Consider the following 17,679-nt stretch of genomic DNA (forward strand, 5'->3'; position numbering starts at 1 on the left):
CTCCTGGCTCCCTCCTGTAGGTTCTTATCTTTATTGCAGCTGATAGATAGTAGATAACTTTAAAGTGCTGCTACTTGCCTGTGATAGCTATTCCCCGTATATACCACTGATAGCAGCTCCTGCAGTGCAAATTGAATCTCCCGGCAGAGGCTGTGTGTGACAAGCAGCCCGGAGAGGAAGGGGGCGGGGCTGCAGAACACACAGCTCCGTACAGAGAGAGGAGAGGGGGAGGACTCAGGGAGCGACAGGCTGCAGGCATACACGTCACTGGAAATAGCCTGCAGCGTCATCACCTCCCTCTGCCTCATTAAAAATCCCCGACCCTGTCCGTGGCCGCCCTCAGCTATGTGTGGCAAACTCAGAAGCAGGGCGGCCGCGGATAGGTCTGGCTGACTGCACAGGACACTCTCCAAAGCACACAGACAGGAATATACTGCAGTCAAGCAGTTTCTACAAGGGTGAAATTCGCCCTTGCTCTTTCAGGCGCCCTAGGCCCCAGCCTATGTTGGCTAGGCTGAAATCCGGCCCTGATGTTCACACCCTTTCCCTTTCCTACCACTAATGACCCTCACAGCCTGGGGGCCCATCTTGCAAGGTTCCTAAAACAAGTGTGGAGATCACAATCTTCACACCCCTAACAAGTGTAGTCACAGAAATACCTGATCTGAAGGATGGACTCCTGTATCGGAGGAAGTGAAGTAGCAGTTGGGGTCCCCTTACAGCTCTGGGCCCCTCTCCGGTCCTAGGGGCTGCTCCCCTGTAGTTATGCCCCTGTTGCCTGCCATCCTGCTGATCTTTCATGGATCAGTAGTTTCTGAATCACACACCTGAAACATGGGCTATGATTAAAAGTATTAAAGGCAGAGGGTCAAGAGGGCAGCCAGGCAATGTGCTTTGTTTAATGGACTTCCAAGGTGAGCTAAAAAAAATTCTTTTACTCAATTGCAGCCTCCTCCTGCCTCAAGCAGCAGTCTCAGACCCTCGCCACAGTTTCGGTGGTCCTCGGTATTCCCGCTTGCCGCCCGCAATGATGTCGACCCACCGGCGAGGTCGGGATTTTCCGTGCCTGCGCGGGCGCCCGTGCATCTGCCTGTGTCGGCGCGTCCACGTCATCTGGCAAGTACTGCGTCTGAGCAGCAGTTGTGCGCAGGCACAGTATGCACCAGATGGCGTGGACGGCGCAGAAGAGCCGACCCCGCTAGCGGGTCGCCATCATTGTGGGCACCCAGCGGGGACACCGGAGCTGCGGCGGGGGACTGAGACTGCTGCTCAAGTCTGGAAGAAGCCCCAGGTGAGTAAAAAATTAAAAAATAGATTTTTTTAGTTCACCTTGGAAGTACTTTAACAGAAAAAAATATATAGGCAAAACAAGAAATAAGCCTAAGAACCAGCTCAATGTGTAGCTTCATCTTCTATTTTCCTAAAGCACATTGTTTTACTGGGGGCAGCTCATCATGTCTCCTAATTGAGATTCTTAGTGATCAGGCCCAGATTTACCTCACAGGAGCCTATAGGCACAGATGACCTGGCATCCTAGATTTTGCCCTCTATGAATCTATAAGCTGAACAGCACCGCAAGGGTTCTGGCAGGCCCAGCTGTCACTTCTCCCTTACCCGTCATAGGTAGCTACATGTGGCCTTTAGCATTAGGAAGCCAGAGGTGTGTTCAGTATTAAGTAGCTAGAGGTGCCCCCAACTGAAGGGAGATCTGGTCAGTGGAACGCTGAGAGTTGGGTGAGTAACCTCTCATTTACACTCTGCTCGGCACTCTGAATAGGGAAGGAGGGAAGGTGACGCTCAGGGAGGGGAGTGACAGAGGCGTAGCTAGGGCTTTCAGCGCCCGGGGACAAAGACTATTAATGTGCCCTGTAAGGAAGGACCTGTGGCGAAAAAAGGGGCCATGCAACAGAATGTGGGCCAAATATACATGACCTTAGCAGTGGTGTAAAAGGTCTGCCAGGGATGTTTGAGCTCTGCCATAGTGTCCCCTCAAAATACATGTAATCTGACAGCATTTTACCAAAAATACATGTAATTTGGCAGAGGTTCCTCCAAAATAGACATAATCTGGCAGCAGTGGCTCCCCCCAACATACATATAATCTGGCAGCTGTTCCCCAAAATACACTTAATCTGGCAGCAGCGGTTCCCCAAAAATGCAGTTAATCTGGCAGCAGTTCCCCCAAAATAGGTGCCCCCAGTATAGGTAACCAGGTCTATAGGTGTCCCCAGTGGAAGTAACCAGGCCTATTGGTGTCCCCAGAATAGGTAGCCAGGTGTATATCTGTCCCCAGTATAGGTAGCCAGGTGTATATGTGTGCCCACCCAGTATAGGTAGCCAGGTGTATATGTGTGCCCAGTATAGGTAGCCAGGTGTATATATGTCCCCAGTATAAGTAGCCAGGGGTATATGTGCCCAGTATATGTAGCCAGGTGTATACATGTCCCCAGTATAAGTAGCCAGGTGTATATATGTCCCCTGTATAAGTAGCCAGGGGTATATGTCCCCAGTATAAGTAGCCAGGTGTATACATGTCCCCAGTATAAGTAGCCAGGTGTATATATGTCCCCTGTATAAGTAGCCAGGGGTATATGTCCCCAGTATAAGTAGGCAGGTGTATATATGTTCTCTGTATAAGTAGCCAGGGGTATATGTGCCCAGTATATGTAGTCAGGGGTATATATCCCCAGTATACGTAGGCAGTGGTATATGTGCCCAGTATAAGTAGCCAGGGGTATATATGTCCCCTGTATAAGTAGCCAGGGGTATATGTGCCCAGTATATGTAGCCAGGTGCCCCCCCCCCAGCGGGAGCGCAGAGAAGAGGGAGAGCTGTGGACACAGCGATGGTCACCTAAGGGCTCAGCTTCTCTCTCGCTCCCCCTGCAGATATGAGCGGCAGGCAGGACACTTACTCCATTCGCGTGGAGAAGACAGATCTGTGCTCCGCTAATCTGGTCTAGTGTAGACCAGATCAGCGGAGCACAGATCTGTCTTCTCCGTGTTAATGGAGTAAGTGTTCTGCCGCCCGCCCTCCTGCCGCTCATATCTGCAGGGGGAGTGAGAGAGAGGGTGAGCCCTAAGGTGAGGGAAGGGGGGGGAGACTCCCCCCCCCCCTTTCACCGCTGTGCCCACAGCTCTCCCTCTTCTCTGCGCTCCCGCTGGGGGGGATAAATAAATAATAACAAAAAAAACACAGGTTCACAGCAGGGTGCCCCTAGGGACCCAGCGCCCGGGGGCACGTGTCCTACCCCGCCCAGCCCAAGCTACGCCCCTGGGGAGTGAGCTGCCTTTCCATCATCATGCGCCTGGAGGCATGTGCCTACAGTGCCTTATGGAAAATCCGGCCTTGTTAGTGATAGAACAAGTTTACAATAAAATCATGAAACAACTTTTGACACAAAGCAACAGCAGTTTTCAGTCATTTCTGCTGCAAAAAGTTTTTGTTCACTATAAAATATTTTATCAGAAATCAGACATACCTGGACTTGACAACACTGGACAAAAGAGCAACAACAAACTATGATATAATTTTGTCACTGTCTATTTATTCCCCATGTAGCTGACTTCGCTTTTATGTTTATGCATTGGGATATGTTCCTTAAATAAAGATACCCATTTACTTCCTACATCAGGCTGTGCATATACTTTTTTGACATGTTATATGCATGGATTACTTTTTGGTGTTAGACATACCTGGACTTGACCACATACCTCCATTCATTTCATTTATTTGTGCTTTGAAACTTAAAGAGACTCTGTAACAAAATGTTCTGCCTTACTTCTTCTATCCTATAAGTTCCTATACCTGTTCTAATGTGGTCTGTCTTACTTCAGCCTTTCCTAGTTGCACAGTGGCTGTATTATCTCTTTTATATAATCTAATCTTCTTTCCTTTGCTGGTTTTTTCGGCTGAGGCAGGAATGTGCTGCCTTGCTGTGATAGGATAGAAGTTATGCACACCCTCTCCATGCCCCCTGCAGGCTCTGTATGAGTCACAGACTGAGCTTCTCTGAGCCTGTCACATGCTGATTAGCAGTCATGTTTTTTGTTTGTAAACACTGCCTAAAACTGGCAATTACAAGCCAGGATCTCAGCAGGGAGTGGCAGAAACAGCACAGAGGGGCCCAGAAGAACATAATGAATAGAATGGTATGCTTTTTATTGTAAGAATTTTAGAGTACAGATTCTCTTTAACCTCCTTGCCGGTTATCCCGAGCTCAGCTCGGGGTAACCTGCGTAGGAGGATTTCTCAAGCCCCGCTGGGCCGATTTTCAAAAAAAAAATGTTCCTAGCTGCGTGCAGTTTCCGATCGCCGCTGCTCGCCGCTACCCACCGCCCCCCCCCCCTCCAGACCCCTTGCGCAGCCTGGCCAATCAGTGCCAGGCAGCGCTGAGGGGTGGATCGGGATTCCCTCTGACGTCACGTCATCCCGCCCGGTCGCCATGGCGACCGGGGAAGCCCAGCAGGAAATCCCATTCTGAACGAGATTTCCTGCTTACTCTGATCGCCGAGGGTGATCAGAGTGGATAGGGGATGCCGCTTCTCATCGGCTATCATGTAGCGAGCCCTGGGCTCGCTACATGATTTAAAAAAAAACATTAAAAAAAAGTGTTGCACTGCCCCCTTGCCGCCAGAATTGTAACGGCAAGAGGGCTAAGCTACGTACACACATGTGATAACAAACATTTCAGCAGACAATCATTTTGTGTGCTCAGTGCCCACCGATTGATCCTGCTCAGGCATCGGGAGTTGTTAAAGATCTGTTGTGCCTGATCCTTGACAATGCCCGAGCAGGACCAATCACAATATTTTTGCTCCCCCCCCCCACTCGCAGGAATCCACCACATTGTGTGCTAATCATTGTCCCTCCACCTCCTCCATAGCTGGGTCCACTACATGAAGGCTAGCAATGCACCTGCACAGCAACATGCCCACGAATTGTCGCCCAAAGGATCATATCCTGATCCCCAATGGGCAACAATTAGCTTAACTTTCATATCCTCAGAAAAAGCTAATAAAGCAGATTTGTGGGCCACCAGTACACTAAAGTAAACAAGCAACTGACAGCTGCATCATGATCCAATGTGAACCAAGTTACTGCGATGCCTAATTTATATTCTTTGGTCCAGATGAAGGCCGTGGCCCCTATTCAATTCACCTTTTCGCCTATCTCTTTTCCTAGGTGATATTTTCGGAAGCGGGAAAAAAGGGCGCAGGCAGCTAGTGGACAAAAAGGGCGCCACCATTCACTCTCATAATAAATAACCTTTAATGGGCGCCGAGCAGGAAAAAAGGGCGCCGGAGATAAATAACGTTTACAAACGGCGCCCGGAGATTTTTAATGATTTATAACTGTGCTTGTGGTGATTTACGTTTATAAAATGCACCCATGCCGAATAACGTTTATAAAAATACTAAACATATTTATCTTATTTAACTAATTAAAACATTATTTAAAATTTTATCCCTTACTGTTTGTAAAACATTATTATTCACAAAATAAAGCGATCAGTACGTAACGTAAATTGCAATATATTTTTTGCAGCCACAATTAGTAAAACATTATTATCCACATAATAAAGCGATCAGTAAGGGGAGTCTTAGGTTTAGGCACCACCAGGGGGGTCTTAGGGTTAGGCACCACCAGGGGGGTCTTAGGTTTAGGCACCACCAGGGGGGTCTTAGGTTTAGGCACCACCAGGGGGGTCTTAGGGTTAGGCACCACCAGGGGGGTCTTAGGTTTAGGCACCACCAGGGGGGTCTTAGGTTTAGGCACCACCAGGGGGGTCTTAGGGTTAGGCACCACCAGGGGGGTCTTAGGTTTAGGCACCACCAGGGGGGTCTTAGGTTTAGGCACCACCAGGGGGGTCTTAGGTTTAGGCACCACCAGGGGGGTCTTAGGTTTAGGCACCACCAGGGGGGTCTTAGGTTTAGCCACCACCAGGGGGGTCTTAGGTTTAGGCACCACCATGGGGGTCTAGGGGTTAGGGATAGGTACAGGGAGGGTTCTGTGTGAGAGTAGGCTTAGGTATAGTTTTAGTAAAATTTTAGTGATACTTACTAATGTTTTACAACACTTATTACGAACGTAGTTATATTTATATCATTGTTATAAAGAATATTTTCAGATTTTATTATAAGAACAAACCATAAATGAAGGTTATTCACAATAATATACAATTATAACAATTAAACATATATTATCGTTTTTTTAATAAACGTAATTATAAGTTTCACTTTTGAAACAGGGAAGATTAACGTTTTCACAATTGCCGATTTCATAAACATTATTTAATGATTTATAATTTTGTAAAACATTATTTGTAAACGAAATATAGCACACTATTTTTATAAACGCTATTAATGATTAATTATTAATTAGCGTTTACACCCCGCGCCCTTTTTGTCCAGGCGCCCTTTTTGTACGTACGCGATATTTTAACCCCTTATCAATAAAATGCCTTTTAAGCCGCCAGGAAGTACTTTGTCACCTTCTTTTTGGTACTTTGTCAATTGCAGAGTGCTGAAAAGATTTTTTTAAAAAGGAGATGAAAAATTAGAGGTAAAGTGAATTGAATAAGGGCATATATACCTACTAAAATGTGAATGCCTGTATCTGTGTCACAGCAGTATGTCCAGGGGCAGCAGGGGCACCTTAGAGCATCATACTTTACTAGAAGCACTCTATGTAGGTTTGAGTTTACATTTTAAAAAGTGACTACTTACTCAATTTCAATTTCGTGCTTCCTGGAGAAGAAGTCATCAATTCCTTCATCAACTGTAGTACAAACAATATCTTCCCTTACTTTATTTATTTCTGATGGTAGAACCTAAAGTAAAAAATTAGGGAAAAAGTCAAAAGATGTAACAATGTCCTTTACATCTAATAGAGTACATTTAAGGAGCAGATTCAATATTTTGAAAGGGGGGCATTTTGTATTACAATATCAAACAGCAGCTTCCACATCACACAATTATGCTTGGTGTAGTCATTTTTGGCCAAATCTAATGACATAGCCAAACAACCTTTAAAGTGAACCTCCAGACTAAAAATCTACTCAGCAGCACTGAAATGCCTTGGTGTTTCTTTAACAGTTTCACAGCATCAGAACTTTGTTTTTCTTACCCAAGCCTCATTTCTAGCCGCACAGAAGAAAACTGCCCGGGCGTTTTTCCCCTGATGCTGTGCAAAGCATGATGGGATTTCTGATGTTGTTCTCTTCTTCTGTTTTGGCGGCGCAAATTATTATTATTTTTTTTATTTTGAATTTGAGATTTGAAGCTTAGCGCGTGCAGCTGGAAGGGGTGATTAGGACACAGGAATGTTGGAACTGTGCCTCATGCTCCCTGTCACCTCCTTTCAACCAAAAAAATGGCATTCCCCATGAAAAAAGATGTCGGCCCCCATGAAATCACAAACATTTGCCTGATCTTTTAACACATGGTGGGTAACAGATTATATCACCTATCTATTTTAATTAACATAACTAATGTCACTTAAATTACTGCAAGTATGTATGGGCCATTACTGCAAGTATGTATGGCCAATTATTACTGCAAGTATGTATGGGCCATTACTGCAAGTATGTATGGGCCATTACTGCAAGTGTGTATGGGCCATTACTGCAAGTATGTATGGGCCATTAATGCAAGTATGTATGGGCCATTACTGCAAGTATGTATGGGCCATCACTGCAAGTATCTATGGGCCATTATTGCAAGTATGTGTGGGCCATTACTGCAAGTGTGTATGGGCCATTACTGCAAGTGTGTATGGGCCATTACTGCAAGTATGTATGGGCCATTACTGCAAGTGTGTATGGGCCATCACTGCAAATATGTATGGGCCATCACTGCAAGTATGTATGGGCCATTACTGCAAGTGTGTATGGGCCATCACTGCAAGTATGTATGGGCCATCACTGCAAGTATGTATGGGCCATCACTGCAAGTATGTATGGGCCATTACTGCAAGTATGTATGGGCCATTACTGCAAGTGTGTATGAGCCATAGCTGCACGTATGTATGGGCCATTACTGCAAGTGTGTATGGGCCATCACTGCAAGTGTGTATGGGCCATCACTGCAAGTATGTATGGGCCATCACTGCAAGTATGTATGGGCCATCACTGCAAGTATGTATGGGCCATTACTGCAAGTATGTATGGGCCATTACTGCAAGTGTGTATGGGCCATTGCTGCACGTATGTATGGGCCATTACTGCAAGTTTGTATGGAGCATTACTGCAAGTATGTATGGGCCATTACTGCAAGTGTGTATTAACCATTACTGCAAGTGTGTATGGGCCATTACTGCAAGTATGTATGGGCCATTACTGCAAGTGTGTAAGGGCCATTACTGCAAGTGTGTATGGGCCATTACTGCAAGTATGTATGGGCCATCACTGCAAGTGTGTATGGGCCATCACTGCAAATATGTATGGGCCATCACTGCAAATATGTATGGGCCATCACTGCAAGTATGTATGGGCCATTACTGCAAGTGTGTATGGGCCATTACTGCAAGTGTGTAAGGGCCATTACTGCAAGTGTGTAGGGGCCATTACTGCAAGTATGTATGGGCCATTACTGCAAGTATGTATGGGCCATTACTGCAAGTGTGTATGGGCCATTACTGCAAGTGTGTATGGGCCATTAATGCAAGTGTGTATGGGCCATTACTACAAGTGTGTATGGGCCATTACTGCAAGTATGTATGGGCCATTACTGCAAGTATGTATGGGCCATTACTGCAAGTGTGTATGGGCCATTACTGCAAGTGTGTAAGGGCCATTACTGCAAGTGTGTATGGGCCATTACTGCAAGTATGTATGGGCCATTACTGCAAGTGTGTATGGGCCATTACTGCAAGTATGTATGGGCCATTACTGCAAGTATGTATGGGCCATTACTGCAAGTGTGTATGGGCCATTACTGCAAGTGTGTAAGGGCCATTACTGCAAGTATGTATGGGCCATTACTGCAAGTATGTATGGGCTATTACTGCAAGTGTGTATGGGCTATCACTGCAAGTGTTTATGGGCCATTACTGCAAGTGTGTATGGGCCATTACTGCAAGTATGTATGGGCCATTACTGCAAGTATGTATGTACCATTACTGCAAGTATGTATGGGCCATCACTGCAAGTATGTATGGGCCATTACTGCAAGTATGTATGGGCCATTACTGCAAGTGTGTATGGGCTATTACTGCAGTTATGTATGGGCCATCACTGCAAGTGTGTATGGGCCATTACTGCAAGTGTGTATAGGCCATTACTGCAAGTGTGTATGGGCCATTACTGCAAGTGTGTATGGGCCATTACTGCAAGTGTGTATGGACCATTACTGCAAGTGTGTATGGACCATTACTGCAAGTGTGTATGGGCCATTACTGCAAGTATGTATGGACCATTACTGCAAGTGTGTATGGGCCATTACTGCAAGTGTGTATGGGCCATTACTGCAAGTGTGTATGGGCCATTACTGCAAGTGTGTATGGGCCATTACTGCAAGTGTGTATGGGCCATTACTGCAAGTGTGTATGGACCATCACTGCAAGTGTGTATGGGCCATCACTGCAAGTGTGTATGGGCCATTACTGCAAGTGTGTATGGGCCATTACTGCAAGTGTGTATGGGCCATTACTGCAAGTGTGTATGGGCCATTACTGCAAGTGTGTATGGACCATTACTGCAAGTGTGTATGGGCCATTACTGCAAGTATGTATGCACCATTACCGCAAGTGTGTATGGGCCATTACCGCAAGTGTGTATGGGCCATTACTGCAAGTGTGTATGGGCCATTACTGCAAGTATGTATGGGCCATTACTGCAAGTATGTATGTACCATTACTGCAAGTATGTATGGGCCATCACTGCAAGTATGTATGGGCCATTACTGCAAGTATGTATGGGCCATTACTGCAAGTGTGTATGGGCTATTACTGCAGTTATGTATGGGCCATCACTGCAAGTGTGTATGGGCCATTACTGCAAGTGTGTATAGGCCATTACTGCAAGTGTGTATGGGCCATTACTGCAAGTGTGTATGGGCCATTACTGCAAGTGTGTATGGACCATTACTGCAAGTGTGTATGGACCATTACTGCAAGTGTGTATGGGCCATTACTGCAAGTATGTATGGACCATTACTGCAAGTGTGTATGGGCCATTACTGCAAGTGTGTATGGGCCATTACTGCAAGTGTGTATGGGCCATTACTGCAAGTGTGTATGGGCCATTACTGCAAGTGTGTATGGGCCATTACTGCAAGTGTGTATGGACCATCACTGCAAGTGTGTATGGGCCATCACTGCAAGTGTGTATGGGCCATTACTGCAAGTGTGTATGGGCCATTACTGCAAGTGTGTATGGGCCATTACTGCAAGTGTGTATGGGCCATTACTGCAAGTGTGTATGGACCATTACTGCAAGTGTGTATGGGCCATTACTGCAAGTATGTATGCACCATTACCGCAAGTGTGTATGGGCCATTACCGCAAGTGTGTATGGGCCATTACTGCAAGTGTGTATGGGCCATTACTGCAAGTATGTATGGGCCATTACTGCAAGTATGTATGGACCATTACTGCAAGTATGTATGGGCCATTGCTGCAAGTATGTTTGGGCCATTGCTGCAAGTATGTATGGGCCATTGCTGCAAGTATGTATGGGCCATTACTGCAAGTATATATGGGCCATTACTGCAAGTATGTATGGGCCATTACTGCAAGTATGTATGGACCATTACTGCAAGTATGTATGGGCCATTGCTGCAAGTATGTATGGGCCATTGCTGCAAGTATGTATGGACCATTACTGCAAGTATGTATGGGCCATTGCTGCAAGTATGTATGGGCCATTACTGCAAGTATGTATGGGCCATTACTGCAAGTGTGTATGGGCCATTACTGCAAGTGTGTATGGGCCATTACTGCAAGTGTGTAAGAGCCATTACTGCAAGTATGTATGGACCATTATTACTGCAAGTATGTATGGGCCATTACTGCAAGTGTGTATGGGCCATTACTGCAAGTATGTATGGGCCATTACTGCAAGTGTGTATGGGCCATTACTGCAAGTGTGTATGGGCCATTACTGCAAGTATGTATGGGCCATTACTGCAAGTATGTATGGACCATTACTGCAAGTGTGTATGACCCAATTACTGCAAGTATGTATGAGCCATTACTGCAAGTATGTATGGACCATTATTACTGCAAGTGTGTATGGGCCATTACTGCAAGTATGTATGGGCCATTACTGCAAGTGTGTATGAGCCATTGCTGCACGTATGTATGGGCCATCACTGCAAGTGTGTATTACTGCAAGTGTGTATGGGCCATTACTGCAAGTCTGTATGGACCATTACTGCAAGTGTGTATGGGCCATTACTGCAAGTGTGTATGAGCCATTACTGCAAGTGTGTATGGGCCATTACTGCAAGTGTGTATGGGCCATTACTGCAAGTATGTATGGACCATTACTGCAAGTATGTATGGGCCATCACTGCAAGTGTGTATGGGCCATCACTGCAAGTGTGTATGGGCCATTACTGCAAGTGTGTATGGGCCATTACTGCAAGTGTGTATGGGCCATTACTGCAAGTGTGTATGGGCCATTACTGCAAGTGTGTATGGGCCATTACTGCAAGTGTGTATGGACCATTACTGCAAGTGTGTATGGGCCATTACTGCAAGTGTGTATGGGCCATTACTGCAAGTGTGTATGGGCCATTACTGCAAGTATGTATGGGCCATTACTGCAAGTATGTATGGACCATTACTGCAAGTATGTATGGGCCATTGCTGAAAGTATGTATGAGCCATTACTGCAAGTATGTATGGGCCATTACTGCAAGTATGTATGGGCCATTACTGCAAGTATGTATGGGCCATTGCTGCAAGTATGTATGGACCATTACTGCAAGTATGTATGGGCCATTGCTGCAAGTATGTATGGGCCATTGCTGCAAGTATGTATGGGCCATTGCTGCAAGTATGTAAGAGCCATTACTGCAAGTATGTATGGACCATTATTACTGCAAGTATGTATGGGCCATTACTGCAAGTGTGTATGGGCCATTACTGCAAGTATGTATGGGCCATTACTGCAAGTGTGTATGGGCCATTACTGCAAGTGTGTATGGGCCATTACTGCAAGTATGTATGGGCCATTACTGCAAGTATGTATAGACCATTACTGCAAGTGTGTATGAGCCATTACTGCAAGTATGTATGGGCCATTACTGAAAGTATGTATGGACCATTACTGCAAGTATGTATGGGCCATTGCTGCACGCATGTATGGGCCATTACTGCAAGTTTGTATGGAGCATTACTGCAAGTATGTATGGGCCATTACTGCAAGTATGTATGGGCCATTGCTGCAAGTATGTATGGGCCATTGCTGCAAGTATGTATGGGCCATTACTGCAAGTATGTATGAGCCATTACTGCAAGTATTTATGAGCCATTACTGCAAGTATGTATGGACCATTACTGCAAGTATGTATGGACCATTACTGCAAGTATGTATGGGCCATTGCTGAAAGTATGTATGAGCCATTACTGCAAGTATGTATGGGCCATTACTGCAAGTATGTATGGGCCATTACTGCAAGTATGTATGGGCCATTACTGCAAGTTTGTATGGAGCATTACTGCAAGTATGTATGGGCCATTACTGCAAGTATGTATGGGCCATTGCTGCAAGTATGTATGGGCCATTACTGCAAGTATGTATGAGCCATTACTGCAAGTATTTATGAGCCATTACTGCAAGTATGTATGGGCCATTACTGCAAGTATGTATGGACCATTACTGCAAGTATGTATGGGCCATTGCTGAAAGTATGTATGAGCCATTACTGCAAGTATGTATGGGCCATTACTGCAAGTATGTATGGGCCATTACTGCAAGTATGTATGGGCCATTGCTGCAAGTATGTATGGACCATTACTGCAAGTATGTATGGGCCATTGCTGCAAGTATGTATGGGCCATTGCTGCAAGTATGTAAGAGCCATTACTGCAAGTATGTATGGACCATTATTACTGCAAGTATGTATGGGCCATTACTGCAAGTGTGTATGGGCCATTACTGCAAGTATGTATGGGCCATTACTGCAAGTGTGTATGGGCCATTACTGCAAGTGTGTATGGGCCATTACTGCAAGTATGTATGGGCCATTACTGAAAGTATGTATGGACCATTACTGCAAGTATGTATGGGCCATTGCTGCACGCATGTATGGGCCATTACTGCAAGTTTGTATGGAGCATTACTGCAAGTATGTATGGGCCATTACTGCAAGTATGTATGGGCCATTGCTGCAAGTATGTATGGGCCATTGCTGCAAGTATGTATGGGCCATTACTGCAAGTATGTATGAGCCATTACTGCAAGTATTTATGAGCCATTACTGCAAGTATGTATGGACCATTATTACTGCAAGTATGTATGGGCCATTACTGCAAGTGTGTATGGGCCATTACTGCAAGTATGTATGGGCCATTACTGCAAGTACAGAGCATGGGCCATTACTGCAAGTATGTATTGGCCATTACTGCAAGTGTTTATGGGCCATTACTGCAAGTATGTATTGGCCATTACTGAAAGTGTTTATGGGCCATTACTGCAAGTATGTATGGGCCATTACTGTAAGGATGTATGGGCCATTACTGCAAGTATGTATGGGCCATTTCTGCAAGTAGGTATGGGCCATTACTGCAAGTATGTATAGGCCATTACTGCAAGTATGTATGGGCCATTACTGCAAATATGTATGGGCCATTACTGCAAGTATGTATGGTCCATTACCGCAAGTATGTATGGGCCATTACTGCAAGTATGTATGTATTGGCCATTGCTGCAAGTATGTATGGGCCTCCATCCTCTTGGGATAGGCCAGGGATGGAGCTGCCTCCTCCTACATTTACTCTGATTTCTCTTTCTTCTCCAAAGGCATAAACACAATTGCTCAGCGAAATCATGCATTTGCGTTCGTGTACAGGTGCCATAATGAATAATGCAGGCACCTCACGGTACTGTCATTATGAACAATGCTGAGGTGATTTTGTGTTGTGCTAGTGTTGATTTTTCTGAAGGAGATGTCCTTTCTCTTTCTCGCTTAAACAGGTTGTCATGGGGTGAAGTTTCTGCCTGGTACCTACTAGGTGGGCCGGCTTAAGAAGTTCCCTGTGGCCTGGCCCCGACTGTGATTGGACAACGGATTGACCTTAAGGTGTCAAAGCTCAGAAGACAATAAATAAGACTGCAGATCACCTGACCTTTCACTCTCTGAGAAGACACCTAACAAGAGAGTGGTCTGCACTCCCCCCCCCCCCCCCCCCCGATTCTTCTTTTCTTTTTTTGTTGCGTGCAACTTTATGTGGGAAGTGACACCCGATGCTAGGCAGGTGGGTACCAGTTGGCTTCTGGGCTACAGGGTCAAGCAGCTAGGGACGTTTTGGTTGTTTGGAATAATCTATGCTTTTTGATGGAGTTGAGTTAAAGAAGGTGGTTCAAGTTGTGGATGTTGTTTATTCATTCCACGAGTTTTCCCAGTTTTAATATTTAATTAAGCCCTGATAAAGGGCCGCGGCCATTTTATGTCCAAATTGTTGTAGTGTGTTTATTTTAGGATTAAGTATTAACTTTTTATTGCAGGTGGACAAGTATTGGGTTATTGCGGAATGTACAATACCGTGGGCAAGACAGCTGATAGATGTAATGTCTTTTTTTGTATATTACGGATAAGAGACTAACAGTATTAAGAGTTAGCTTTACTCAACAAATTTGGAAAAATACAAAAATAACCTTTTCGGACTTACAAGAAAAGGTGAACAATTCTTGTTATACCCAGCTATTTTAAAAATAGTAGTTCATTTTCCTGACCCTTAAATAGCAGCACTGCAGCCTGCAGGCCTGTCACAACCACTGCTTGTCACCCCTTCCCACTGTTATAGCTGCTTGTCACCCCTTCCCGATGTCATCGCTGCTTGTCACCTCTACCACTGTCATCACTTCTTGTCACCCCTTCCTGCTGTCGTCACTGCTTTATCATCCCTTCCCGATGTCATCGCTGCTTGTCACCTCTACCACTGTCATCACTTCTTGTCACCCCTTCCTGCTGTCGTCGCTGCTTGTCACTCCTTCCCGATGTCATCGCTGCTTGTCACCTCTACCACTGTCATCACTTCTTGTCACCCCTTCCTGCTGTCGTCACTGCTTGTCATCCCTTCCCGATGTCATCGCTGCTTGTCGCCCCTACCACTGTCATCACTTCTTGTCACCCCTTCCCGCTGTTGTCGCTGCTTGTCACCCCTTCCCGATGTCATCGCTGCTTGTCACCTCTACCACTGTCATCACTTCTTGTCACCCCTTCCTGCTGTCGTCGCTGCTTGTCACCCCTTCCCAATGTCATCGCTGCTTGTCACCTCTACCACTGTCATCACTTCTTGTCACCCCTTCCCGCTGTTATAGATGCTTGTCACCCCTTCCCAATGTCATCGCTGCTTGTCACCCCTACCACTGTCATCACTTCTTGTCACCCCTTCCTGCTGTCGTCGCTGCTTGTCACTCCTTCCCGATGTCATCGCTGCTTGTCACCTCTACCACTGTCATCACTTCTTGTCACCCCTTCCTGCTGTCGTCACTGCTTGTCATCCCTTCCCGATGTCATCGCTGCTTGTCACCTCTACCACTGTCATCACTTCTTGTCACCCCTTCCCGCTGTCGTCGCTGCTTGTCACTCCTTCCCGATGTCATCGCTGCTTGTCACCTCTACCACTGTCATCACTTCTTGTCACCCCTTCCTGCTGTCGCCACTGCTTGTCATCCCTTCCCGATGTCATCGCTGCTTGTCACCTCTACCACTGTCATCACTTCTTGTCACCCCTTCCTGCTGTCGTCACTGCTTGTCATCCCTTCCCGATGTCATCGCTGCTTGTCGCCCCTACCACTGTCATCACTTCTTGTCACCCCTTCCCGCTGTTGTCGCTGCTTGTCACCCCTTCCCGATGTCATCGCTGCTTGTCACCTCTACCACTGTCATCACTTCTTGTCACCCCTTCCTGCTGTCGTCGCTGCTTGTCACCCCTTCCCAATGTCATCGCTGCTTGTCACCTCTACCACTGTCATCACTTCTTGTCACCCCTTCCCGCTGTTATAGATGCTTGTCACCCCTTCCCAATGTCATCGCTGCTTGTCACCCCTACCACTGTCATCACTTCTTGTCACCCCTTCCTGCTGTCGTCGCTGCTTGTCACTCCTTCCCGATGTCATCGCTGCTTGTCACCTCTACCACTGTCATCACTTCTTGTCACCCCTTCCTGCTGTCGTCACTGCTTGTCATCCCTTCCCGATGTCATCACTGCTTGTCACCTCTACCACTGTCATCACTTCTTGTCACCCCTTCCTCCTGTCGTCGCTGCTTGTCACCCCTTCCCGATGTCATCGCTGCTTGTCACCTCTACCACTGTCATCACTTCTTGTCACCCCTTCCTGCTGTCGTCGCTGATTGTCACCCCTTCCCGCTGTCGTCGCTGCTTGTCACCCCTTCCCGATGTCATCGCTGCTTGTCACCCCTACCACTGTCATCACTTCTTGTCACCCCTTCCTGCTGTCGTCGCTGCTTGTCACCCCTTCCCGATGTCATCGCTGCTTGTCACCTCTACCACTGTCATCACTTCTTGTCACCCCTTCCTGCTGCCATCACTGCTTGTCATCCCTTCCCGATGTCATCGCTGCTTGTCACCTCTACCACTGTCATCACTTCTTGTCACCCCTTCCTGCTGTCATCACTGCTTGTCATCCCTTCCCGATGTCATCGCTGCTTGTCACCCCTATCACTGTCATCACTTCTTGTCACCCCTTCCTGCTGTCGTCACTGCTTGTCATCCCTTCCCGATGTCATCGCTGCTTGTCACCTCTACCACTGTCATCACTTCTTGTCACCCCTTCCTGCTGTCGTCACTGCTTGTCATCCCTTCCCGATGTCATCGCTGCTTGTCACCTCTACCACTGTCATCACTTCTTGTCACCCCTTCCCGATGTCATCGCTGCTTGTCACCTCTACCACTGTCATCACTTCTTGTCACCCCTTCCTGCTGTCGTCACTGCTTGTCATCCCTTCCGATGTCATCGCTGCTTGTCACCTCTACCACTGTCATCACTTCTTGTCACCCCTTCCTGCTGTCGTCACTGCTTGTCATCCCTTCCCGATGTCATCGCTGCTTGTCACCCCTACCACTGTCATCACTTCTTGTCACCCCTTCCTGCTGTCGTCACTGCTTGTCATCCCTTCCCGATGTCATCGCTGCTCGTCACCCCTACCACTGTCATCACTTCTTGTCACCCCTTCCTGCTGTCGTCACTGCTTGTCATCCCTTCCCGATGTCATCGCTGCTTGTCACCTCTACCACTGTCATCACTTCTTGTCACCCCTTCCTGCTGTCGTCACTGCTTGTCATCCCTTCCCGATGTCATCGCTACTTGTCACCTCTACCACTGTCATCACTTCTTGTCACCCCGTCCAGATGTCATCGCTGCTTGTCACCCCTACCACTGTCATCACTTCTTGTCACCCCTTCCTGCTGTCGTCACTGCTTGTCACCCCGTCCCGATGTCATCGCTGCTTGTCACCCCTACCACTGTCATCACTTCTTGTCACC

At 46.7% G+C, this 17,679-nt stretch overlaps 1 protein-coding gene across 3 annotated transcripts in view; it reads right to left on the reverse strand.

Annotated features, from left to right (window-relative positions):
* Positions 1-17,679, reverse strand: part of LOC137539214 (capping protein, Arp2/3 and myosin-I linker protein 2-like) — a 150,571-nt gene that overhangs the window by 122,790 nt on the left and 10,102 nt on the right. For all 3 annotated transcript variants that reach the window (XR_011024966.1, XM_068261753.1, XM_068261752.1), the window contains exon 2: positions 6,729-6,832. Coding sequence is in view for 2 of the 3 variants with exons in the window: in XM_068261753.1 (XP_068117854.1) it covers positions 6,729-6,832 (104 nt within the window). In the remaining variant the exon portion in view is untranslated. The remainder of the gene's footprint in view (positions 1-6,728; positions 6,833-17,679) is intronic.

Source organism: Hyperolius riggenbachi, chromosome 11, assembly GCF_040937935.1.
Source record: "Hyperolius riggenbachi isolate aHypRig1 chromosome 11, aHypRig1.pri, whole genome shotgun sequence".
Classification (NCBI taxonomy): Eukaryota; Metazoa; Chordata; class Amphibia; order Anura; family Hyperoliidae; genus Hyperolius; species Hyperolius riggenbachi.